Below are 27,965 nucleotides of genomic sequence, written 5' to 3'. Positions count from 1 at the left end.
GAACTGCCAGGCCATGTTTTCCCTGGACTGGAAAAAAAGCCTCCTAGGACCGGTTTCGGGGGTTTACCCCTCATCAGCCAGGCAGCTTGATTCCAGTGGCATGAAAATGCAAACAGCACAAGTCGGATACAGTGATCAGGAATTACCTCTCTCTGGCCCTTATTTATGAGGCTGTGCGTCAGTTTTGCGCCGCCGGTGCGTCACTTTTTGTGACGCACCAGCGGCGTACAAAATGCGCCTTGTTGCGCCATATTTAAAAAGTGACGCATCTAGGTAGATGCGTCACTTTTTAAACCCCTGCGCCACATTATACCTGCGTCAGGTATAATGTATGCAGAGGGGGCGTTCCCCCGCAAAAAGCCTCGTAATAGTGACGCAGTGAAATCTATGAGATTTTACTGCGTCACTTTTAGGATGCTGTTGCGTCAAAATCTTGCGCCTGCCTCACAGCAGGCGTAACACTGACGCAAGCCCTTTCACATGGGGCTTTCCCCATGTGAAAGGACGCATTGCTGGAGTTGCGTCACTTTTGTGACACACTCCAGCAATGCGTCACTTTTGCGCTTACAGATGCGTCAGAAATACTGACGTATCTGTAAGTCCTTGCGACATGATGCGTCATACATTAAATATGATGCATCATTGGTGTCGCAAGGAGGGCGCAGTGAAAAGTGACGCATCGCTGTTTTCACGCAGCGATGCGTCACTTTTCATAAATGAGGCCCTCTGTTTCTGAATTGTGCTGTCTAAAGTTCAGGCACTAACTCGGATGTATATGTATAACCTACCCTGCACTGGCTGAGCTAAAACAGCTCTGCATATACAGCCCTATTTATGCAGCGCAAAGATATCCTTCTAAGGAAACGTGAGCTTTACAAATACACATGTTGTGCTATAAACATCCATGGCTCTGCCAAAAAGGATTCGAATCTGAAGTTGTTTCTCTTCCCCAAAGGAACCACCTTGAGACACAAATTGCACAGAAGGTGTGTTCCCTCTGCAAGCGTCCATAATTACTCTTAAGAGACGTCACTGCGTCTGTTTAACAAGAGTTCAATCAAGTTCGCTTGAGTCAATGTTTCCACATCTACAAAACGAGCACACGGGCTCAGCAAATAAGCAGCCATGCACTGTAAAGGTGCCATTTTACCTAAAGCAATCCTACGCCCTGAATGTTCAGCGCAGAGCTGGCAGGAGTAAATCAGTGGGTACATGATATGACCTCTTCTCTCTTCAGGAGAGGCTCTGCCAGGAGTTGTACAGATTTTAAATGTGGGCAGGACGCCCGCATTCTGCCTCCAGAAAGCCTCTGTGTTCCACACAAGCCTACAAAGGCAATGACGCTGCACTGGCTGTTTAGTGAATCACTGTAAAAGTCACGTGGGTGCCCCGGGAACAGCGCTGACCTATCACGCCTTCAAAAAATTTCGGGAGAATGCAAAATCTATCTCGTCTGTCCTGAGTTTGATTGAGCCTGTACAATTATGGATTCCAGTTGCATTATACATGGGATGAAAAGAAGTATAAAATATGCACATGAGATTGAGTGCCTAGCGTGATCATTCATTTTTCATTAACATAGATTTAATCATCATTGTTCGTGTGTTTTTCCTTTCTTGAGAGACATGTTTTGTTCTTTGTGTGAAGAGCTCTGCAAGCAGCCGTTGCACATCGGCGCATATTACTTACCAATAAGCTACATACTTGATGGCAGGCAGGCGTGGTACCACGCTGTGCTGTGCACATGTCACCACAGGGCTGGAAGCAGGCATCACTGTGCCAACTCTATGCTCAGCCTCTTGCTTCTAACATGTTCCCTACCGTTTCACATAGTGCTGCGGAATAAGTGAAGCTTGCTAACCACACCCCACGCTGGCAAGAGTTGTGGTGTGACGAATCAGCTTTTCTGTGATTGGCCTTTAGCCCCAGGCAATCCAGGGGCGAGGCTGAGGTGTGCGGGTTTAACTTAATTGGTGACGCTCAGCTCTTCCTGAAGGGGAGGCCCTTCAACCTGAAAAGATAACGTTTTACCAGGCTGAGGATGTCCGGGCTCTCAGGGCTGTGAGACCCCCAGCCCGGCAGACTTTGGTCAGAAGGTGCATGCACGTGCAGGCTGTCTTGGTCTGGCATTTATTTATTTATGAGGTTTTATACAACACGTTACCCGAAGTTGTCAGAGCGCTATACAATAGAACCAGCTACATTACATAAGGACTTCAGAGCACATTAATAACATACCAGATACAAAGAGATACACTTTGAAATCACATGATAGTAAGTTCATAAGTCTACTAAATATACTAGTGGTTAGAGTCGCATATATAGAAGTTGCAAATTCACTCAAGATTACATTTTAAGAAGAGTTGAAGGGATTATGGTTGGACAATGATATATTACATATTTACAGAGCATGATCTTCTCCCCGTTTCTGGGGTTCTTGCAGTGCTCGTTCAGCCAGGCCTTCAGGGTGCTCTTGCATTCACTGGTGGTAAGCACCAACCTTCACGTCAAGCATCAGTGCTTCCTCCGTCCCTCCTCTCGAGCTGCTGACGCTCAGGGCAGGAGGATCTGTGCCTCAAAGTCAGGCCTCCCGCCGGGCTCAAGCACCCAGAGCACCACTGGGTTTAGGCCTCCACACCGCAGGGTATGTCCTTGAGGCACACCTGGGGGGCTCTCTCACCACTCCATCACTCCTGGCGCTAGTCTCAGGCTCCAGGCCTCTCTCTGCAGCAGGTCCCCGGTGCCAATGGGCCTCGCTCAGTCACTGGTCACAGCCCTCCGCCGCCATCTTGTGAGCCGCGCACATGTTTCTGTGGCCATCAGCCGCTGACTGCCAAAACCAGCGCAGTTTGTTTCTCTGAACACAGCACTCAGCAGTGGGGGTTCCAGAGGGGTTCCATCTGGGCATACCTGTGTCCCCCAGGCCCTTATAGCCTGCAGGATTGCATCAGACAGGGGACTCAGGAGCTCACTTTGTGAACCTCACGCTGGAGCGTCAGAAGCTTGTCAGTGCTACCGGAGCGAGGGTCAGTGTGAAAGACACTCACCAAGCAAATGATTGGAATCTTTTTACCTGTTGCGCTAGTACAAAAAACGAAATAGGATACAGAAAAAAATTGAAGGTGGAGCCCTGATGCCAAGTGCTACACCGCTGAAGTGTGTAGCATTGGATATTGCCCTACAGTAGCACATGGCCACTTTTTGGCCCCCGTGTTTTATGTTTAGTAGCATAAATCTTTAAAAAGTTGGTGGTGTTTAACATCTAGAACTTCAGAACTTTGCCGGTCTCTCTGTGCAAACAGAGGAAATGTAGATATTGGGATTACAGTAGTGCATTTGACTTAAGAATGAACTCTGATGACTAAGGCTTGATTCTCTCAAATAAATTGCCCACTCTAGTGCCAGCATCTTAAACACTAGCCATGTCAGTCTGAACTGCCAACTGATGCAGTGAGTTATCTTGTTCATTCATTCATTCAGAACAGAACTAACCTCGCTCAGCATAAGTGATCGCCTCTATTCGGCTAGCATTTTGAGAAATATATTGACATGCATGAAAAGCACCCCTGGACGATGGTAATAATGAGCATCATATTACTAGTCTATTGGATAAAGGCTTTGGCCTGCAGCACCACTGCGCTGTGCATGTGGAATATTATTTTGTTTTCGAATTCTTGTGTTGTGGACTGATAGTACTTTAGTTGGGGGACCTGGAGCCTTTTTATTTTAAAAACCTAACTCTTAAGAGCATTCGGAACGAAGCTAGGAGCACGTGGTATGCGCCCACTTCTTGTACACTTGCAGCCATTTTCGGTTTGCAACGCATTCGCTTGAGTTAGCGGTCCAGTCTTTATGAGCACGGCCCTACTTAGAACGGCTGTGGCACTGACACACAGCAGATGCACGCAAGGCAACTCTGGGGGCAAGGAACCCTACATCTTGCTAGCCAGAAACAATGGTATTTACATTCAAACAACTTTTGGCACTTCAACGACCAGTTCCTAAGGTTGCCTGGCCTCCTTAGACCCAAAGAGTAACTCGCTAGGCTGCAACATCTACAACTTATCGGCTAAACCTCCTGATATCATCCATAAAGTCAGCCAATGAGGCGCTGCATGTGCCCATAAAACACCAATCAATAAAGCAAGCACCTCTGGTAGTATCACAAGGAGCAAATTCTGCTTCTTTAGTATTAATTGCCGATCCCTTCCCAGACACCAAAAGCACATTTTCAACTTTTTGTGGGGTAACCTACCGGGCGCACTGTTTCCAACAGAAACATAGTTTCACAAGGCATCTCTAATGGACATTATCGCCACTCTCCCACCTATTTATACTATTGCTAGAAGGGTTCAGAGTGGTAGGGCAGGAGATAGGATGCAATTATTTTCAAGAAGAAATACAAATGTAAAGCACAGGAGCTACCCATTCCTGACTGTGAAGCTTTATTTTTCAATAGGTCTCCTCCACAAACTCACAGTATCCGGGGCCTTAATTTATCCCCCTCAGGTATATGCAGGGAACTCGTGCTCTGTGAAATACCCTCTCCTTTTATCCTAAAGTGCATCAATTTGACACTGCTAGGTGATCTTAACATCCATCTTGAAGTCCCCACATGTAATTTGGCCAATACACTTCTAGAGGATTTGAGTGTGCTGATTCTAGGTCTTTTCAACTCGGCGCCCACTCATGAGGCAGACCACCTCATTTACCCCATCTTCTCCAATATTAAGGACCTCACCACAAACCCATCCCTGCCATTAAGCTGGTCGGATCATCTGGAAGTTCCATTTGCCATTAGGAGTCAGGCCAGCCCCTCTATAAGGTCCGCCAAGCCTCTAGTCAAGTCCAGGATCTGGTCTAGATTAGACACCTTCTGAAGATACAATTTTGTAGTACTGTACCTGCCTTGAAACAGACAGCTGACTTAGTTCAGCCCCTGGCCAATCATTGGATCATAGACTCTTTGGAAGCAATGCTGCCAGTAACACCGAGGTCATCATTGAGACTCCACCCCTCTACCCCATGGTTAAGAGAGCCCTTGTCTTGGAGAAAAAAGATGCAAGGGCATGGAAAGGCATTGGAAAATGTCCTATGATATGGAATTAAAAGCAGAGCATAAATAAGCTCCGAACCACCATCACAAGCTCTGCAAAGTAGCAAGGGCATCATTGTACTTGGGCAAGATCTCTAGTGCCCGAAGACATGTTTTAATATGATCAAGGAACTCTCTGACCTAAGTAAAACATCTCTGGTGCTCTCGCTATCTCAAGCTCAATGCGAAGGGCTGGTACACCTCTCCATCAAAATGGCAGGTGATATTCAGCTTCATCTAGCACACGTTCAAACTGCTGAAGGGCAGGTTGCTAACACCTCACCCAACATCAGCATGTGGGATCACATCCCAAGAGGGGAAGAAAAAGACATCGAACAAACGCCATTAGCACCACTCCTAAAATGGAGTCATTGTCTCTGTTGGACACCCGTCAGTTTCTGACCCTACTTCAGTCAATTAAATCAGGCTTTCTGCTAATCCTCTTCCACTGACCTAACTTAACCTTCTGGACCAAGACTTACTCCAAGTCGTGGTTGGATTTCTTAATTCGTCATTGCAAGAAGGACTGATCCCTCTGGCATGGAAGCATGCCATGGTCCTAACCTTGAACCCACTATTATGTCTAACTTCTGACTGATCTCAATGCTGATTATTCTCTTCAAAATTCTTTATTTTTTCTTCAAATAATTTTTATTGAATTATAAAAAAAACACAAATACAAAGGAAATATACATAATAATAAAGGAAGATAAGGAAAGAAAGGAAATAAAAAATAACAATGGATCTAAATCAATCAATACATACATGTTAATGTGCTCAAGTGCCTACCAAGTGCAGCCAAAGTTCACACGTAGATCTCGGAATGTGAGAACAGCAGTATATATATATACACCCACACCATGGGGAACCACATAAGTAAACAGTGTGGTATCAAATATAAGCTTAGTCAATGTTTACAACCTACTCAATAATAGTAATTGCAATACATAGGAACTTCAGATATTACCACAGCAGGCAGAATTCACGGGGGGGTCTAATGAGTATGATGAAACGTCCAGGGATTTCCAGATTTTCCAGTGAGTCTTACGCCATGGAGAAGTGTGGAGTGCAGGATTGTCCGCTCCTTTGAGAAAGACAGCCATTCCTGCCACACTCTAAAGGATACATCTTTGGTATTTTTCCATTTGCATAATACAACTTTACAGGCTACAGTGAGCATGAGGTCCATCAAGTATTGGTCGTTGACATTTTCTAGTGTCGGGTCCAGGACGCCTAATATAATATATGAGAATTCCCTGGGAGGATTGATATTTAAAATGTGACCTATACATTTGTAAACTTTATCCCAGTATGGTTGTAAGGTAGGGCAGGTAAAAAGCATATGGGAGAGGTTTCCAACTGCAGAGTTACAGTTCCAACATGTCGGGCTTTCGCTTAGGCGGAGTTAAAAAAATAAATCCGGAGTCCAGTACGACCTATTTAGTAACATATATTTAGTCTGTGATAATATAGGGGATATTTTATTCGAAAAAAAGATGTGTTGTATATTTTGTCCCAGTCTTATGGGATGTTAGTGGAGTTGAGTTCAGATTCCCATTTGACCTTGCATTTTTTATGCATCTTACGGGGGTTGGGTAATAGGAGTTTATATATTCTAGAGACGGTGTGTCCTGATTTCAATATTAGTGATATCTGAGATACTAATGTTGGTTCATAGGGTTTAATAGAAGTAATTAAAATCCATTGAGGTTAAGTTGTGTTGGTCCTGAAGGTTAGAGAAAGGTAACGGAAGGGGCCCTGTAAAGAGGTCTTTTACTAGGTTTATTCCTTTTTGAGACCAGTGTTCCCAGTGGAGCATTCTACCATCAATCCTCAAAGAAGGGTTTCGCCATAGAGAGGTCATGTTAGACTTATTAACTTTTAGTTTATAGAGGTGGTCTAACCGCAGGAGGGCTCTCTTAGTATTAGGGAGGACGTATTGTGAGTGAGGTAGGTGGGAAAGGTTCATGGTGAGGAGGGCAGATAAAGGCATTTTACTGATGAGCGACTTTACTATATCAAGCCAGACTGGAGTATAGTCCGGATGTACGGTCAACCAGTTAGCTCATTGCTTGCAGAGAAACGCTGTTTGATAGTTCCTAAAGTTTGGGAGACCCAGACCACCTTTTTCTTTAGATAATTGAAGCTTATACATTGATATTCTGGGCTTCTTACCTTGCCAGAGGAACTTGTTGAAGAGATTATAGATTCTGGTCAGGAAATCATTTTAGAAAGTCATTGGCAGCAAGCTAGCTTTCATGGTAGGGTAGGGCAGAGACATTAAAAATGATGGTGACTCCTTTGATTAATTATCTAGCTAGCATGTTGCCAATGACTTTCTCAAAGGATTCTCTTCAAAATTCTGGAGAAACATGTGAATTTGCAGCTTACCACCTTTGTGGAAGCCTAAATATTTCGCCACTCATCACAGACAGGTCGCAGGGCCATACACAGCACTAAATCCAATCTTCTGAATGAGGGCGGTACAGCCGTGCTAATTCTAATTGATCTCAGCACAGCTTTCAACACTTTCGCCCATTCCTCTCTACTGGAAAGGCTGATGACACTGGGTCTCCGCAAAACAGCTTTAGCCTGGATGACCTCGTTTCTGAAAGATCATTTGTTCCAGGTTTTCTCAGACAGTGCCAGATCAGAGCTGTGTGATCTTACTTATGAAGTCCCACCGGGTTCAGCATTGAGCTCAATGCAATTTAGCATCCTCGCAGATGTGATAGAAAGCTGTGGACAAATTCTGTTCTCTGATGCAGATGACACACAAATTATCATCTCCCTGTATTCTGCACAGGGACACAGTACCACAGCCCTGAACCTTGGTTTGAGCTGGATCTCGACCTGGATGAACAACAACTCACTCAAGCTTAATGGCAAGAAGACCACGGTTATGGTCTAAGGCAAGAATCCTAAGGTATGGGGTCCTCTGCATTGGCCGGTGGCTCTCGGGGCTCTCTCGGAAATGTCTCTCAAGGTAAAGAACCATTGGCTTCTGGTTGGATGAGAGTCTATCAATGAAGCCGCAGGGGGCCAAGGTGCATGGGAGGCTGGTCCTTTGCATCCCTGGGCCTGAAGCCATGGAACGCCCTCCGGGAACCCTTTGCAAAGCCACACCTCATTGACCATGTTCAACAAGAACTTGAAGACCTGGATGTTCTAAATTGTTGAGCTCCATCTACCCTACTTTTTCCCAGTACCAGGAAACCCTTTGGGGTAACTGTGTACTCTACGTGACAATAATAATAATAATAATAATAATAATAATAATAATAATAATAATAATAATAATAATAATAATAATCATATTATTACGTGAGAAAAATTGGAATGAGATCACTAGTTTTTTGCCAAAACCATCTTTAAAAAAAGAAACCATGCAAGATGATTCTATTTCCCATTATCCATATGCACAGGAAGTGTAACCACTGCATTTGCCATCATCCATTTGTACAGGAAGTGACATCACTGAAGTTCTCTTTATCCATCTGCAATGAAGTGACATATCTGGGTTTCTCATCATCCATCTGCACAGGACATAACATTATTTCCTGCCATCTCCATACTTCAATCAACTCTTCAGGACATCCCATCACCCAAGCATACTCAGCAATTGGAGTACAGAGACAAGGGCATCACTGTTTGGGCCTGTTGGCCCCAGGAAGAACGCAAGTCAGAATCCCTGATCCACTGAAGTTTACAAGGAAAAATAAAATCATGTGCATGTCCCAGCATCCCATACTGCCAATCCCCTTAATCACACCCTGATGTAAATGACAGAGACATTCAGTATTAACACAACACCTAGATCTGACCTTGTTGACATCCCCTTAACTATCACAGCCTCAAACTACTAAACACATGTTCCAACTCCCGCTCATTAAAGCTCGTTCTGCAATACACCATGCAGCTGCCCCACAGACCTCATTTCCCATCACAAGCTTGAAGCCCTCTTCATCACAAAAACATGGTTCACACCCTCATCTTCAAATATCCTAGATGTCCTTCTTCTCACAGGCTGCAGCATACATTGTGTGGACCTTACACATGAGAAAGGAGAAGGCCTTGCTGTCATCCATAAATACTCCTGGTCCTGCACACTAGCCAAATAAGTAACACTCAACTCCATGGAGCTGCTGATTTGCTACTTTTCCCTCTCTACAACTCAGACTTCTACCGTACATCCCATCTACAGGCCTCCAAAGAAGAATAAGGACTTATTTGTTGAATTATCAGATCTCCTCACTAATTCGTTCATCCAACACGCCCACACCACCAACTTGGGTGACATCACCCTCCCAGATAACATAAGCCACAAAAAAAGAACAAGAGGCACACTCTTCAAACTCACTGATCTACTCTAAGAGGTACAGCATGTTACTTAACCAACACACCCCAAACTCAACATCCTCAAAATTGTATTTTTAACATCACTAACAATTCAATGCAAGCTACCCATAACCCTGGACTGGGGCTTTCACTTTGCTACCCCATGTTCCTGTTCTGTGTCCTAGCAACAAACAAAGGTCAACACAAATGAGAAGACCAAACCATCAAATCCTTTGAAGACTTAACAGACAACCTAAGTCTTGCACTCATCTCCCTTCAAACCAACTCTGCAGCATGCAACGTCATCACCTTTCATACATTTTTGTGCTAATTCCTTGCAAGAGAGAAAGTACAGGACCAACTGTTCCCATCTTTATTCAATCTGTTCTCAATCATACCTTGCATGCAGAGAAAGGAGAATGGATTGGTACACAGTACACAGGCAGTAATGAACTTCATGCCCCAGTCATGATCTTTATATCCATAACTTATTTCAATTATTGTTTGAGAAGAATATGAGTCCTTCACCAGTAGTAAGTCTTCAACTCCCCTTTACTGGCAAACAAATACTCCATTGTAGCTCATGACTCTCTAGGGGTAGCGAACCAGAGAAGTTCAAGACCTGCTCTGAAGAGGTGGTGTGGACTGGTAACTCGAGCTCGCTGGGATACAACAACATAGAAATAGAATAATTGTCCAGCCAGTGCTTTTTCTTTTATAAAGAAAAATCACTTTTATTACACACACACACACTACTACATGTAATACATCTTAAATTAAAAATAGGTACATCAGGTAGATGAAAATATCTTTGGTGACAACCCAATGACACACTACTCCCAGAGTGGGCTCTAAACCCTATAGCCCTAATACCTCACACCTATACTGAAAGGAATGTCAATATAAAGGGGGTGTCATTATCCACAAGGACAACACTTTTTTATTGTTGGGTAGCCTGATTTTGCTACTCCCTTATCAGACCTGTCTTCCACTTGGGCTCTTTGTGCTTTTTATTTCTTGGGGGTTGTCTTTTACATAGCCCCTCCACAGCCAACCAGGGAAACACCGTTCCTGCGATGTTCCCCAGGTCCAACAGGCTCCTGGCTTCTTGAAGGGTACCTCTGTGTCAGCAGAGTCAAGGGCAAGTCCACAGATGTTTCAAGGGAACCATCCAGGGTGTCCATTAGCCCATTCAACCCAGCTGTTCCTCAGTAGATGTAATGTGTTTTGTGCCATTAACCCTTGAGAGACCCATCCAAGTCCTGGGGCCAGCTAGAGATAAAGTCCTTGAATTCATCCTTGTGGTGGCATCAGATGGTTTTCCGTCCTGCTAAGCATTATGTCACTGTTGTTGCTTCCAGGTCCAGTGTCTTCTGATCAGTCTCTGCCTTGTACAAGGGATTTAAAGTGGGGGTAGAAAGTTCCACAAGCAAGGTACCTCTCACCAATCCTAGGGTGCCACATCATGGTGTAGGTTTAGTCTGAGATCTGTGACTGTTACTGCAAAAGAATGGACTCAGAATTGACTGAAAGCTAATTAGAACCATTAAGAAGTCCTGGGTTTCCTATTCTGTGGAATAGGTTAACATTAGGCCAGCAATTAGAGGACGATCACTGTTACAGTGGCTGGTGATGGCATGGTACTGCAATGTAATAGGACTCTCTGAGTTCTTACAGATGCTTGACTTTGGAGCATTCCCTTTTTGACTGCGGCTAATATTTACAGTGGGTAAAGTTGACTTACTCTGAAATAGAGGTACTTCATTTGATGTCTAATTTATTATTTTAATGAGCATTTTTAGGCAGTTGATCAAAGGACACCATAGATAACCAAAGGCTATGGTCTTGAAGGTAACAAGTGTTAAAATGTATCTGCACTCCAATGTAAATAACATTTCTGAAAACCTGATAGACCTACATTTGTTGATTAAATGAGCTTTGTTTTTAAAGGTGCTTATATTTTCCTTTGGGTTTCTTTTAGGTTTTATCTCCCTTGTCCAAGGGCTTATTTCACAAAGCTATTTCTGAGAGTGGTGTAGCCATAACGCCTGGCATTGTTTGTACTGATCAAGAAATGGTACTTGCCATTAATAGGGTAAGTTATTCTATTTGTCCTCCTAATTGCTTCCTTCATGATGTAGCCATGCTGGAATGTTCAAATAACTTGGCTTGATGTAGAACAGTTAACGGGTTCAAATAATTCATGCAATGATAAAGAATATATCTTGTCTGAAATGCTGGTAATATTTGCAATTTTTGAATCTATGAATAGATTGCAGTACTTCTTTAAATGTTAATTTTTTAGTATAAAGTGTAGCATCAGCACTTTTCCACCCTATGGTAGAAAGCACAGTACATCTTTTCACAAAAGCATTTTTGAGTACAGGAAGTAGCAACAAATGATTAAAAAATGGCAATTTACAAAAGTTACACTAACATCTACTACAGTAGTACTTCTGACAAAACTGGCTCAATTCTACTCCAGACAAGCCTTGGAGTAATCATGTACCATGTGTGGCAATCATTGGTACTCATGCAGAAACATCACTTGATGGACAGAATGCAGAACAATGTCATACATTCACCCCAGTACAGAGATATGGGCCTAAATCCATCGTTTTTTGCTCACCATGCAATTCCAGTTTGAACCCAGTCATACGCAAATCAGTCTTGATCCAGTGCCCAATGGGAACAGTCTAGCCAGGCCAGGTCCTCCCTGGATAGGAAACAAGCATCCTAGGACCGGTTTCGGTGTTTCACCCCTCTTCACCCTGGATAGCTTGACTCCAGTGGCATGGAGAGCTTGGGACCCACGTCTGGGCATACCTGTCCCACTTGGGGTGAAAATCATGGGTACTGCAACATACTCTCAAATAAATCAATAGAGGAAAAGAATAAGACTAACACCAGAGAGGAAACATTGTATAATAGTTCACTTGGAAAGTTACATTTTAGTAATACTCTCAGTTGATATCAGTTCTAAAACTATCATCGGTTGTCTTTTTTTAATTATAACAAGTATTTCTATATAAATTATATATTTGTAAATTATGTTAAATTTAAAAACTCTTTTTTAATGCATTATAGAATTTGATTTAATTTGTTTTATTTGGAAATCGTATTATATTCAACATTTTTTTTAAAACATACAAGTACCATAATACACATGTTATGACCAAACTTCAAGCCCACTTAGCACACCCGATAATGCAGGTGGGGGAAGGAAATAATAATAAAAAAATCTACTACAAATATTTTGTCTGAAATTAAAACATTTCAAAATGAAAACGTTAAACATATTTACTCTATTGAAGTTGCATGGAAGCAGATCATGTAATTCCTCATACTGATTAAAACTAATGATAATTACATCCTTCTCTTTTTCACTGAAGCATCTCTTCCTCTTAAATGGGATAGAGTGCAGCTTAGAGTCTTGAACTGATGAGCTGTGTCCTGTTTGTGAGGAAGCCATAGGGGAAGAGAAGTTAGTTAAGGGTGTTAGTTGTAATTGTTCATTTTTTATCCTCAGTGTGTATGAGTTGTGTGAGGTTTGTGTCAGGTGCCTGGTAATTTCCTATTACCCTCCATTAACAGTTCTTTGCCTTGAGGGTGGAGAACTCTGCAAACAGACATAAAATATCTTGTAGTACCTTTACAGTGATAAATGTGGTTGTAGTTGGCTTTCCCTACCCCTTCATTTGAGGGGATACAGACTCAAAAATCTAAACCTAGGAGGAGATCTCTACAAGGAACCAGTGATTACCATCCAAATGAGGAGATCTCCACCTGGACAATGGTGTAAATCTGCTTGTGCGGACATGTCAGCATTTAGCTTTGCCTCGGTGAATCAGCCCAAAAATATTTCCATGAGAGTAGCCCTTAGGCCAAATTAGAGAAAGTACTAATGACCTTTAAGCAGTTTGATTGATTTCATCATCCCCTTTTGGTATTTGCATCACTTATCGTGAGAGGTCAATTTCACACACATTTGTATAATTGGTTCAAGAGAATTTAAACAGTTTCTCTGTCTTCCACCTACACTCAACCTTTCAAAATAGTAGTTCACCAATTTCAGTCTTGAGGGTTGACAACAGCTAGTTAGACGAATTGTAAATCCTCCAATCCTTTGTAAAATACACCTAAGATTAATCTCTCAATAGCCCAGATTTCAACAGTAAGGAATGAATATATGCACATGCTGTTGTTGTAGTTTCAGGATGTGTTAGTAGTCAATTCTTTTTTATTTATACATTTATAATTATTTATGCATTTTATGAAGTGTTCTGTCACCTAAAAGGCATCCTGGCGCTAGTCAGTAACATGGCAGGAGGAGAAGCAGAAGAAAGAGACCAAAGGAGACCTGTGGGTTTATGACCTATAACAGAGTGAAAAATCATCTGAAATCTGCACCCACTTACTAAGAAAAGGGGCCAATTCGAAAAGCCAAAACTAACAACCTACTAAACTGTAGCAGACTCAACTGTTCATGTAGGAGTAGGAAAGAGCCATGTCTTGAGTACCCTCCTAAATTGTAATAGGTTGGTCATAGTTGATAAAACAAGTGAGAGGGAATTCCAAAGTAAGGCTGCCCTTTCCATGAAGGAATGACGCCTAGCATGGATCTCCTAAACTTAGTTATGCAAACAAGTTCGCTGATGTGGAACAAAGAGCTCTTTTAGGAATATATATTTTCAGCTTCTTTCACATTGAGACAGGCCCCATCCCATGAAAGGCTCTAAAAGCGATAGAAAGAGATTTAAACTGAATTCTTTGTTTAATTGGGAGGCAATGAAGCTCCTTAAGAGCCCGAGTGTTGGATGACTTGCAAGGTCTGTCGATGTTCCTATTCTTTTCTCATGCCCTACATCAGTTAATCTATACTCTTGGATAATCCCTTTAAGTGCTGTGAATACCTTCTTCTTCCTACCCTTATATGGAATACTACTATGAATATCAAATGTTTCTTCCAAATGTAGATTAAAATCTCCACAAAAAATAATATTGGGTGACCATTGTGCCAACTCTACACTTAGAAGATCAAGCGCACCAGAGTCATCCAATATAGACCCATACATTGAGCATATAGTAATGATCAGTCCTCCAACTTTAAGTTCGGCAATCACCCATCGTCCAAATAGATCTTCTTTAACTCTTTTTACTTCCCCCATTCCATATCTCTTAAAAATTGCGACTCCTCTTGTTGTAGAATTCTGGCGAGAGCACCCTACCACTTCCAAACCGAGATCTCTTAAAGTCCCTCTGTTAGACCAGGCAATATGAGTCTCTTGAATGCATACTACATCCACCCGCATAGTTTTTAACATCTGAGCCATTATACCCCTTTTTCTTTTATCATTCAAACCACATACATTGATAGAGTAAATCGATAATTTAGCCATTGTAAAATATTTTTAAGTAAACTTGGCTAAACAAAAATACATGAGCAGCAACTGCCAAAATTCGGTATCTGCCAGAAGTGAATCCTAAACAAAAAACAAATATATCTTCCAACTGTATGACCTTGCACCCCAAAAGAAAGACTTCTTCCCACCCACAACCCCCACTGTTCCCTCCCACCCCTCCCTTCCCCCACCACCCCCCCACCAGAGGCGTAAGGGCAATTGCCCTCATTGATGGTATGTGAGTATAAGCTATGAGTTCCGCCCAGGTCTGACCATCCTGACAAATAGAAAAAATAGAGTGCATCTAAAGCTAGAAAGGCCAGAAAAAAAAACCAAAAAGTAGAGTAGCATAACACACTGCTAAAGGGTCAGCCCATTCAAGCTAAATACAGTACATACTATAACAATTACATAGTTTCTAAATATTGTTGTGCTTTTATCTCCGAAACAAAGAATAAGGTTCTTCCCTTATGCACAACTTTGAGTTTAGCAGGATTAAGTAAGAAGGTTTGACCCCCCTTAGCTTGCATAGGTGGCATAAGCTGTTTGAGTCTCCAACGTTGTTGAACAGTTGCGGCACAAAAGTCTGGTCTAACAAAGAATTCGTGCCCTAAGCCTTTTCTGGGTTTAGCTGGCCTTGCCAAATCATATAAGATTTCTCGAAGAAGGTAGTTCTGCACACAAATGAGGATAGCTCTTGGATGTTTATTCCTCCCCTCCTTGTCTGGTTTTTGATTAAATGGAAACCGGTGAGCTCTTATGATTTCTTTATCCCAGTCCCATCCAGTAAGATCCTGAAAGGCATCCGAAAAGATATCTACTACAAACCGTCGAGCATCCTTCCCTTCTGACTTTTCGCCAATTCCCAAAATACGTAGATTGTTACGCCGAGCCCGATTCTCTAAATCCGTTAGTTTCCAGTCCACATCTTGCCTAGTACTGTCCAAGTCTTTGATTGAGTTCTTTTGTAGCGTTAACTCATCCTCTACCGCAGATATACGTGTTTCAGTCTCTTGCACTCTCACATTAGTGTCCGTGCTAGACTTGGCCAATCGTCAGACGACATTTTGAAGTTTACGTACAGCTCCCTGAGTCCGAAGACCCTCAGCCTTGGTTTCTTCTCTATGAGTTAGAATCATTCGATACATTGAGGCCTGTAACTTATACATGGATTTTAAAGTAATCTCCTCAGTTTCCTCTAGTAACTCAGGAGTTTCAGAAGTTTCAAGATCAATTTCATTATTTGCACCGGCCCCATCCCATTGAGGTTGACCCATGACTGTTGTGTTCTCTTTAGATCTTTCCTCTATGACCTTGCGGACAGTATTTGAGACTCCTTCATTTGTTAGGAAATCAGAACCGAGCATATCTTCCTCTGAGATTTGATTACAATCGTCCGCCCAGTCTTTTTCGTGAGAGTGCCCCTCATTTAAAAGCTCCTCTTCAAGATCTCCTTCCGATGCAACTGATAAATCAGACATTGAAAAAAATGGACCCCCTGATTCTATAGACTCTGCATCTTGTTGTTCCGTCGGCCTAGGTGAGACTCTAACTCCCTCTACAGCGAGGCAAAGCTCAGATACTACATCATCATCGTTAGCTTCTCCTCTTACTCCAGCTCCTTCATCAGCTGAGTAGAGCAGAGGGTTTAGCTGATTGACTTATGCTGATTTTTTCGGGGTTAGAGTGTGGTGGAGCCTTAGAGGGGGTCTGTTCAATTGTAGTACTTTTATTAGGGTTAGTTATAGGCTTTTTCTTAAGTAAATCAGGTATTGTAGGTTCTTTAGAAACTCCGTTAGTTTGTAAATTGCGGTTTTCTGGCTCTGCTATTGTGCTGGTATTTGGAGCATTAGTAGAATTAATTAAATTGGTGGTATTTTTGGGCACACTTTTGTTTCTGCACTGCACCAAAGATTCTTTAGATTAGATTACTTCTTTGTATTTAAGGGATTATATAATGACCTAATGCAAGTAGAATATGAGGTTCTTCCGAAAGTTATTTCAGATCATAACCCTCTAATACTCAAATTTGAATTGAATACTTCTAACATCACCCGCTCATGGTCTTTTGATCGTAATTTATTGTATGACCCATCCTATATTGACCGCATGAATGCTTGGATTCCGGAATTCTTTTCTAACAATAAAGGTACTGCATCACCTGCAATAGTCTGGGATGCCTTTAAATGTGGGGTTCGGGGTGAAACACTGAGCTATTCAATAAGCAAACAAAAGGAAGCTAGAGTCCAGGAGATCTCTGAAATTAAAAACCTTAGATCTCTAGAGGTCCAACTTATGCAAGCATACAATCAAGGATTAGTTACTGAAATAATTATAAAGAAATTAACAGCTTTGAAAACCAAGATTTATCAACGATTTGCTACAAAATTTGCGCAACAAGTTTCTGCCTTTAGGACAGAGCTATATGAAGTTGGAGAAAACTCTGGTAAATTATTGGCAAAGAGGGCGAGACAAAAAGCAGCTTTTGCTAGTATCAATAAAATAAATAATCACACAGGGATGACTGTCAGTAAAATGGAAGATATTTTGAGAGTCTTTAGTGATTTTTATTCTAAATTGTATGCTGATGATGATCGCCCTGATTGTTTAGATCAGATTAATCAGTTTGTTGACCCAGTATTGAACTCTACCCTATCTAATGAAGAGAGGGAGAAACTAGACTTACCATTCACCTGGGAGGAGATCGAACTCTCCCTAATGTCGCTAGCTTCAGGAAAAGCTGCAGGACCTGATGCTTTTCCTTTAGAATTTTATAAATTCTTTAGGAATACGTTAAAATTAGAACTAATGGACCTATATCTGAATGCACAGCAAGGTAACGCCCCTCAATCATGGCATGACTCTATTATTACGGTGTTTCTTAAAAAAGGCAAGCCTCCGTTATTACCCTCATCTTTTCGCCCTATTTCACTTATAAATACTGATAGTAAAATCTTTTCTAAAATTTTAGCGGTAAGATTATCCAATATTATCTCCCCTTTAGTTTCTAAGTACCAACATGGTTTTATCCCAGCTAGAGACACTGCCGATCATATTCGACGTGTAATATCCTTTTTGGATTGGTCCCAAGCAACTCGGTCTAACATTGGACTCGTATTTTTAGACACTGAGAAAGCTTTCGACCGATTTGCTTGGGGCTATCTCTGGGAAATTCTGTTCAGGAAGGGACTAGGACAGGGGATCATTAAAGCTTTAAAAACTTTGTATATTTCTCCCCGAGCGTATATTCGTATTAATGGGCATTTATCATCACCTTTATTAATCACTAGGGGTACCAGTCAGGGATGCCCCTGTTCTCCCCTACTTTTTGCTTTTTACATTGACCCTTTAATTAACCGTTTTTTTTTAGAAGCTAATATCAAACCCATACATCTAGCCAATATTAACTATCGAGTCCTTGCCTACGCCGATGATATTGTGATCACTACTACGGACGTTCAAACAGCCTTACCTATCATTGATCAGATTGCTAAACAGTTTGGGTTTTTTTCTGGTTATAAACTTAATCTGGAAAAGACCCAAATTCTGTGCTCAGGAGAAAACCCACCTGCAAACATCTCTATTATTTCAGAAGTTACATATTTAGGAATCAAAATTTCGCTACCTATAGAAAAGATTCCAGAGCGCAACCTAAATCCTATTATAACCCAAACTAACACCTCATTACACCGTCTTGATCATTTACGTCTATCTCTCTTTGGTAGACTTAACATTTTATAAATGATGGTTCTACCAAAGGTTCTATATTTATTTCGTACAATTCCTCTGGATTTCCAACCTCTTTCCTTTAAAAATTTAGAGAGAACTGTACTTCGATTTCTTTGGGGTGATAAACGCCATAGAAAAGCTGCTAAGAAAATGATTCTTAGCAAGGAATGTGGCGGATGGAATGTCCCTTATTTTCTTTTCTATTATTTTTCTGCCGTTTTACAATATATTGCCCCCTTAATTTTGGGTGACAGAGTCGAACTTGTAGATTGCCAGACCCCATCAATTTATCAAATGATTTTGGGTGAGAAAGTTAAGGGTAGCTTCTTGAGAATAGTAGAACCCAGCTATCACAAAAAAACTAAATATAAGACGCTGATATCAGCTTTTGGAGTCTGGCAAAAAATCCGAAAACATATAAAATTAACGAAACTAAACTTCTATACTCCCTTTATATCAATGGAGCAATTTCCAGAAATTTTTCATGATTTAATTATGTATAGGTGGCAGCAGAAAGGAATAAGCCATCTTGGTGATTTATTTTATAATAGTCAAATGGTTTCATTTCAGGATTTAATGATTAATTTTTCTGTGGGAAGAAACGATTTCTTTAAATATTTACAACTTCGTAGCTTCCTACAGAATCATCCTTCAATCCCTCCAGTTAAAACTCCTTTCTTAGAGCTTTTACAAAAAAAACCCCGGATAGGAGCTATCTACTTAAGTTTAATGCAGGAATATGGGGATGATCTAGGCCAATGTCAGATGAAATGGGCTAACAGTCTAGGTATATCGGATGTTGATATCTTATTGTCGATTAGAATGGCTGCAGAGTGTCTTATAACTGGGATGATGAAATCCCAACATTTCATGTGCATCCATAATCTTTACTATACTCCAAGCAAAGTAGTTAAATGGAGTACGACGGTAGGCACGAACTGCAGTCGATGTGGATTGTATGCAGCCGATGAATTACACATGTTATTTCTTTGTTCTAAATTGTCATTGCTGTATCAACAAATTGAAACTTTCTTATCTATTATTTTGAAATGTGACATAAAGATAACTCTTGAATTAGTATTACTTGGTATAGACCACACCGTTACTAGGCCCAGACCAATCTCTTACTTTCTTTTTCTTTGCATGGCCGCAGTCAGAGCCTGTATTACTAAAGAATGGATCAGCCAGGATCCCCCCACGTTTTTCATGTGGCGGGAAAAATTATTATTTATGTATAACATAGAATCTGCTATCTATAAGCTTAAGGGGGTTAAAAAAAGAATCATGGGGGAAAAGATATGGGCACCAATTGCCAAGTGGATTTAATTTTCTTTATGCTCTGTTCTATTTTTCTTCCATTATGTATTCTGTTAAAAATTACTATATATTTTGCTTTTGGAATATACCGTGTTATTTTGCTTATTATGCTTCGCTGTATTTCCTTGCAATAAAACAATAAAACTTTAAAAAAAAAAAAAAAGCAAGGTCTGTCGAGGGCAGGTTTAGTTGCCGCTGCCTGTACCCTTGACAGGCGATGAATAAGATACTCGGGCACATCGAACAAAAGGACATTACAGTAGTCTTGATGACCCAGAATAACACTGCGGACTACTAAAGCTCTTGATGACTGGGGAAACGCTGGCAAGATCTTCCGTAGAGATTTCAGAAGCGAAAAGCAAATACCTGCCATTTTATTCGCATAGCTCTCTAGGCTGAGTTTGTCATTGACCATGACTCCCAGATTCTGCACTACGTTATTGGGGGCAGCTGGCCCCTCGAATAGCCTAGGCCAGAAGTTGGAAGGAATCTCATTCAGAGCTTTTTGGGCAGCAGAGCAGCTCCATCTTATCATTGAATTTGAGGAAATTTAGACTGAGCCACAGGATGATGTCCTTCATGCAGTCATGAAAAGAGGAAAATTGCTGATTACTAGAGAGCAGGAGAATAAACTGAGTATCATCAGTGTAATTGACCAATATCACCTCATGTGACTTAATAAGTCGGATCAGGGGGGTCATATAGATGTTAAACAGTATCGGGCTAATGGAAGAGCCCTGTGGCACTCCATGTTTGATAGCTCTAACCTGAGAGGGGAAAGGGTAGAGAGGAGCTTCTTGACTTCCATCCAAAAGTTAAGAGCGGAACCACTCTAGGACTGTTCTTCGATTCCCTAACGCCTGCAGACAGGCCACAAGGGTAGTGTTAACAAAGCAAAACCAAAGGGGATAATGGACGGAGTGTTGAATATTACAAGCGCTCACATAAGGGTAGTGTGACAGACCGTATCGAATGCCGCTGAGCGGTCCAATAGAATCAGTACTGCTGATTGTCCCTCATCGACTCGCATCCTCAACTCGTCCAGTGCTGGGATCAGAGCTGATTCAGATCTGTGACCAGGTCTAAATCCAAATTGCTCTTCCTCCACATAGTTGCAACTTTCTAAATATTGAACAAGTATCCTACCCACATTGCATTTCAAGATTTTAACTAAGTAAGGCAGAAGGGAAATAGGTCTATAGCTACTCAATGTAGCTGGAGCCAAGGATGGCTTTTTCAAGTTGGGAATAACAATAGCTTTCTTCCATACCGGCGGCACATTAATTAATTAGAAGAAAGGAATGTGATCAAACCTGAATACATGAAGCATATAGTCTGAAGCTGATTTCAGTTGGGAAAGTTGGAAGTAGCATACTGTTTGAAGGTTGTATGCCAGATTTGCTAAAAAAAAATTCCCCAAAGGCAGCTTAGCAAGTAAACCTGCTGTGCTGCATTGAGTGAATGGGAGAGTGCAAGACAATACCATATCATCATTGTCTAGGATACAACCTAGGGGAAGTCAGGATTAACTACCACCCTATGCCTTCTGAGGATACCCTCCCTTTCTAGGGGTTTTATGGCTACAGGACTAGCAATGACCTCCCCTGGGACTTCCCTTGCTCTTCGTGTTTCCCCTTGCACATACTGATCTGGGGACACCATCCTGTCAACCATTATGGTATGACTGGCACATGTGTCTCTTAGGCCATTGGAAGGAATCCCATTCACCTGAATGGAATGAAAGTGTCAACTACCACCCTCAGGGATCACCAGTTTACCACCTGGACCCTTCTCCCCGTTAAATGCTAAGAGGACCTCCTCATTTGAGGTGTCCTCCCCTATTGCTACAGTGGACAGACACGTGTAAACCACCTATTTGGAACAGGCTGGATCACCTTTGTAGTGACCTGACTGCTAGCAGTCAAAACACAGCTAGTACGCCAATAGTTTTTTGGGCCCTGGGTCACTCGACCTTTGCTTGCCAGAGTTCGCAGGGTTTTATTCTCCTCGTTTTTTAGAGTTCTGGGGTCTTGAGGGAGTCGCTTTGGAGGGCTTACCTTCTCCCACCTTTGCTTTTTGTGGGTCTTATCCCCCTTTCTGGAGTCATCTGGGATTTCTTGGGTACAGTTCTCCTTACCCACTTGCCAGCTTTCTTAGCCAGCTATCGGGGACTTGAAAGAGATTAATCTAGCAGATGCTTGTGTAACTTGTCTAAGGTATAGTTTATCAAAATGTGCTCCTTCATAATCTCATTATAAAGCCCATCATATGAGACCACCGTCATTGCCTGGTTCTGGCCTTCATGGGTGTTCCTAAACTTCAATCTATATTCTTCTGTGGTGAGTCCAAACCCTTCTGTGAATGTCTCCTTCATATGCTTATAGGACTCGTGAAGAGTCTGAAGTCTATCTCTTCCCTTTTCTGTGAACAACTCCCAAAGTAGAGAGTCCCAATGTTGATGACCTATTATTCTCATCTTGCAAGCCCTCTCAAAGGCTGCCAACTATTTGTCTAAGTCAACACCATCACTTAACTTGGGGACAATCCCTTTGGGGATCTTTAGCTCAAATGATTCCTCACTCTTCCTGGTACTATTATTGGTGTCATCACCTTCGGGCCTCAGGCACAGCTTAACCTTTCTTACCTCAAGGGCTAGACTCCTTTCCTCAAGTTCAAGCCTTCTTTCATACAAGGAGATTTGATCAAGCTTGTCCTCAAGGGATCCTACCCTCCTGCCATTGGGGAGAAGCTAGAGTGTCACCTATCACTTCCCACTTGGAAAGGGGGCTTGGGCAAACATGTAGGGCTATGTTCCTCACCATCCTCCCGATCATTCTTAATTGGGGCTCAGTATTTAGCCTCATCCTCTTCGGGTTCTGGTTCTGGGACATGGGACTCCCTCTCTAATCTCTCTGTCTCAGAGGAGCTGAGGAGCTTCTCCAGGCCCTCCTTTCTAGCTGTCTTTTTGTAGCTAACACCCCTTGTTTTGCCCAGCACCCTTAGATCCATGATCCTCAAAACTGGGATGTCTGACAAGTCAAGAACCTTAACAGCCTCTATTTTGCCTAACACTTTGATTGGAAGTTGGGAGCTTTTTAAAATCTTACCAAAAAGTTTAAAACCTTATCCTAACTTAACTAGAATTTTTTTAATTGTTCTATTGGAATAGGGATCTACACTGGGCCCTAGAAAACCAATTTCCATAAAAATTCAGAAAAATGTACTTTTTGATATTACAGACAATGTTAGTGGATTTCTCATGCACAATAAAGAATCACCAAGTGGTACTGCAAAACACAGGTACAGGATCCCCACTGCAAAATCACCAGTGCAGAAAAGTGGAATATTATGTGGTAAGGCTTGGTGGCCTAACCATGTAATATTATCAAAATACCCCAAAAATGGTCCTTGGATTCACACTAATAAGTCCCAGGCTCAGTCCTGGAAGCATGGCAAAGAGAGACCCCTGACCCTGTTTACAGGTTAGGTCGCTCCCCAAGCCGCACAGCACCACCTGTGTGTCTGTGCCCTCCAGCCCGCTGCTGCAGCTGCTGTAAGTTTGCCGCCCCTCCTCTCATACTGCGTTTGCCCTTTTGTAATTCTTGCACGTTGTGCCACATTGTATTTTTTTTATTTGTGCCTTTGCCCTTATTGTGTTTTAGTGGTTGTTGCCTAATTTCTGTTATCTGCACCATTTTGTCCCCCTTCTTGCCTTCTATATCCTGCTCATTTCTCGCACTGCTGCGTCCCCTGTGGCCCCACACCCCTGCTCATCCATTCGTTGTCCTGCTCCCGCCTCCCAGCTGCACCTCCCTTCCACCTCCCCTTATATGGCGCCCACCTGCGCCTTGTCCGTACCCATGCCAGACCCCTTGGCCCCCGTGAGCGCACAACGCCCGTCACCACTTCGATGCCAGCACCCTCCACGCACTCAACACTGGACGGTCACACACCTGCTTGCTGGTCACCCCAAAGCACACCCAAGGACCTTTCTCCTGCCAGAATTGCAGTTTCACCAGCATCCGATCAGTCAATCAACCCACCATGAAAATTCGCAATCACCTCAGATGCATTCTACTCAACACCCCCTCTGCCCGCTAACACAGCATCAAACTCTGGGACCTACTCGACTCCACCTCCCCAGACGTCGCCTTCCTGACGGAGACATGGATGAACTCCTCCTCGGCACCCAACATCACCATCCCTGATGGCTACAAGATCACCCGAAGGGACCACACCAACGGAACAGGAGGAGGAATCGCCTTCGTCCACAGGAACACCCTCAGGGTCTCGACCAGCACCGACGACACTCTCAGCACCTCCAAACACCTGCACGTCCATATCCACACCGATCTCAACACCACACTCAGAGTAACCCTCATCTATCAATCAATCAATCAATCTACAGACCCCCCGGACCATGGCCACAGTTCAGCAACTCCATCGCCGACTTCGCCAGTACGCACGCGTGTGCCTCCACAGACCACATCCTCCTCGGGGACCTGGACTTCCACCTCGAGAACAACAACGACACCAAATCCACCACCCTGATTGACAACCTCACCAACCTCGGACTCAGACAGCTCAACACAACACCCACACACTCTGCCAGCCACACGCTTGACCCCATCTACTCCACAGACCCCCATGTCTCCTTCAGCCACACCACCGAACTCCAATGGACCTACCATCGCTGCATCCACTTCACCTTCTGGAAACCCACCACGCACCACGCACCACTACACTCAACAAATCCCTCGCCGCTGCTGGAGCAAAGTCACCGAATACCAGCTAAACACCACCCTAGCCCGAAGCCCACCCGTCGACCCCACCGATGCCAACACCGCCGCCCATATCTTCAGACAGTGGATCGATGACTACGCCATCACCTCATCAGATCCGCCAAAAGGGCCTCCTTCAAAGACTGCCTAGACAGCAACGCACACAACAGCAAAGAGCTCTTAAACATTGTGAAGGAACTCTCCAACCCCAGCTCCAACACCAACGACATCCCACCATTGCAAGACCTGTGCGACTACCTTTGCCACCTTCTTCCATCGCAAGATCGCAGACATCCACGAAATCTTCAACAACCTGACCACCCCACAGCCACCAAGACCTCTGACCTCACGACCACCATTCACATCGATCCCCTGCCCACCTGGATCAACTTAAGCGACAACGACACCATCAAGATCATGAACATCATCCACTCCGGCACTCCGTCAGACCCATGCCCACACCACATCTTCAACAAAGCCAGCGCCACCATCGCACCCTATCTCCGCAAGGCCATCAACGTCTCCTTTGAGACCGTGACCTTCCCGGAGAGCTGGAAGCACGCCGAGATAAACGCCCCGTTCAAAAAACCCAAGGCTAACCCGAAGAACCTCCAGAACTTTCGACCCATCTCCCTGCTCCCGTTCCTTGCGAAGGTCATTGAGAAGACCGTCAACAGACAGCTGACCCCCTACCTCGAGGAGTACAGCATCCTGGACCCCTCCCTGTCCGTGTTCCGCAGCAACCACAGTACCGAAACTGTCCTCATTGCCACCACCAATGACATCAGGGCCCTGCTGGACAACAGTGAAATCGCGGCCCTCATCCTTCTGGACCTATCAGCCACCTTCGACACAGTCTGCCACTGCACCCTACGCACATGCCTCCATGATGCAGGGATCCGAGACAAGGTGCTGGAATGGACCACCTCCCTCCTCTCCGGCAGAACCCAGAGCGTCCGCCTCCCCCCTTTCCGATCTGAAGCCACCAAGATCATCTGCGGCGTACCCCAAGGATAATCCCTTAACATAACATTGTTCAAAATCTACATGGCACTGCTCGCCCACGTCGCCCGACTTCACAACCTCAACATCATCTCTTACGCCGACAACACCCAGCTGATCCTCTCCCTCACAAAGGACCCCCTCACCTCCAAAACCAACCTCCATGAAGGAATGAAATCCGTTGCCGAATGGATAAAGATCAGCCGTCTGAAACTGAACTTGAACAAGACGGAAGTCCTCATCCTCTCTTCCACCCCCTCGGCCCAGGATGACTCCTGGTGGCCGTCCGCACTGGGAGCAGCACCAACACCCACCGACCACGCACGCAACCTGGGTTTCATCCTCAACTCAACACTCTCCATGACCAAGCAAGGCAACGCCGTCTCGTCCTCCTGCTTCAACACCCTCCGCATGCACCACAAATTCTACAGGTGGATCCCCACCGAAACAAGAAGAACATCACCCATGCCCTCGTCAGCAGCAGCAGGTTGGACTACGGAAACACCCTCTACACTGGAGCCTCGGCCAAACTCCTGAAATAATTATAGCGCATACAGAACGCCTCTGCATGCTTGATCCCCGACATCCCTTGCTGCAGCCACATCACAGCCAACCTGAGAGACCTGCACTGACTTCCCATCAACAAGAGGATCACCTTCAAGCTCCTCACCCACGCACACAAGGCACTAAACAACACCGGACCAGCATACCTCCACAGACAACCCTCCTTCTACACCCCCAACCACCAGCTCCGCTCCGCCGACCTCGCCCTCGCCACCGTCCCCTACATCTGAAGAGAGCCCTCCGGCGGCAGATCATTCTCCCACCTCGCCGCCAAGTCCTGGAACACCCTCCCCACCCTCCAACGGCAGACCCAGGACCTACTAACCTTCAGGAGACTACTCAAGACCTGGCTATTCCAGCAGTAGCAGCATCCCTCCCCCCCCAGCACCTTGAGACCCGCACTGGTGAGTAGTGCCCTTGTTCTGATTGATTGATTGATTGAGCAGTCAGGTTTTACTAGGGAAACATGTGTTAAGCATTTTATAGTACCCTTATGGTTCATAAGTATTTGGCACGGCTCAACTGAAATCCGACACAATTAAAAAAAATAGAGTATATTTTTATCTTAATTTAGACACCAAAAGGAACAAAATAGCATGCCGATATCTGGAATTATTTATTTTTCAAAGCAATATAAAATCAAGCAGTAAAATACTGTGATGATTTATCATAGATGTCAATGATTAAAAACTACTAGTGACACTTAAGTATCCAGTTGCCTTGTACCTTTGCAGGGTAAAGGATGTACGGGTCCCAGGACCAGGCTCCAACAGTCAGTTCAATTTTACCTAGCCTGTGGAGTCCGGGTGTAGAGTTCTTCTGGTTGTCTTGGTGCTGAACAGGACCTGTGGTAAAGCAGCGTTTTACCGCTGGGACTGTACTGAGGAAAAGAAAATGCAAAAATATAAGAGCGGGTCGTTTTCAATGTCAGTCACAGGTGTTGTGGAACGCCCTCTCAGTGCAGCATCGAGCGAAAGGGTCGGTTACCGGGCTGGTGAGCAACAAACCTTGGCTACAAGAAAATTAGAGAAAAGTAACTTTGACATCTGGAGGTCCAGGGGAGTGAGGTAGCAGCTTGAACCTTCAGGGAAAGCTGGATTACAGCTCAGACAATGCACTACACCATCTGGATTTCGCCGATAGCTCGTAGGGCCTGATGGCCAGCAATCTCTTGGTTCCTGAGCATCATTTTACCTGCAGGTTGCAGGGGACTAGTCCCACTAGTCCAAGGGAGACTGAAGGTGCTTTTGACTCCTAAGGTGGCGCATATGCCAGGGAGTACTGATTTTTATCCAACTAGAAGGTTAGTTGACTCAATTCCAAGTCTGTTGCCTCAGGGACACAGTATACCTCTTTTATTTTGGTGCACTGGCAAAATCTGGTTGTCGGCGACACAAGTCTCCTCTTGCTCATTCCTTGAAGTACGTTGTTCAGTTCTGAGGTTTTAGTGTCAGGAAGGGGACACTTAAACCTAGATTTAGGGGTGGTAAGTCACCCTGAGGTCTCATAGCGCTAGCCTGTACTCGGAAAGCAAAAGAATGAAGAGAGAGGGAAACCGCCAGGGGGGATAGGCTCAAAATAGCCAGGTTTTGAGGGACTTATGGAATTTCATATGTCAATAGTAGCCAATAATCAGCTAGTTCCTGGGGTTAATACGCCCCAAATGTGACCACACCCGGGGGAGTAAGTCACCTTTTCTAACTAGAATCCACTACTATGACATCCTAAAGATTTCAG

At 43.6% G+C, this 27,965-nt stretch overlaps 1 protein-coding gene across 1 annotated transcript in view; it reads left to right on the top strand.

Annotated features, from left to right (window-relative positions):
• The window catches only part of LOC147677780 (fatty acyl-CoA hydrolase precursor, medium chain-like), a 223,154-nt gene that overhangs the window by 120,028 nt on the left and 75,161 nt on the right, over nucleotides 1-27,965 (top strand). The window contains exon 7 of the mRNA XM_086945439.1: nucleotides 11,415-11,528. Coding sequence (XP_086801565.1) covers nucleotides 11,415-11,528 — 114 coding nt within the window. The remainder of the gene's footprint in view (nucleotides 1-11,414; nucleotides 11,529-27,965) is intronic.

Source organism: Lissotriton vulgaris, chromosome 12 (genome assembly GCF_964263255.1).
Source record: "Lissotriton vulgaris chromosome 12, aLisVul1.2, whole genome shotgun sequence".
Taxonomy (NCBI): Eukaryota; Metazoa; Chordata; class Amphibia; order Caudata; family Salamandridae; genus Lissotriton; species Lissotriton vulgaris.
Note: the sequence above shows the minus strand (reverse complement) of the source record. Positions and strands in the feature narration are given on the sequence as shown.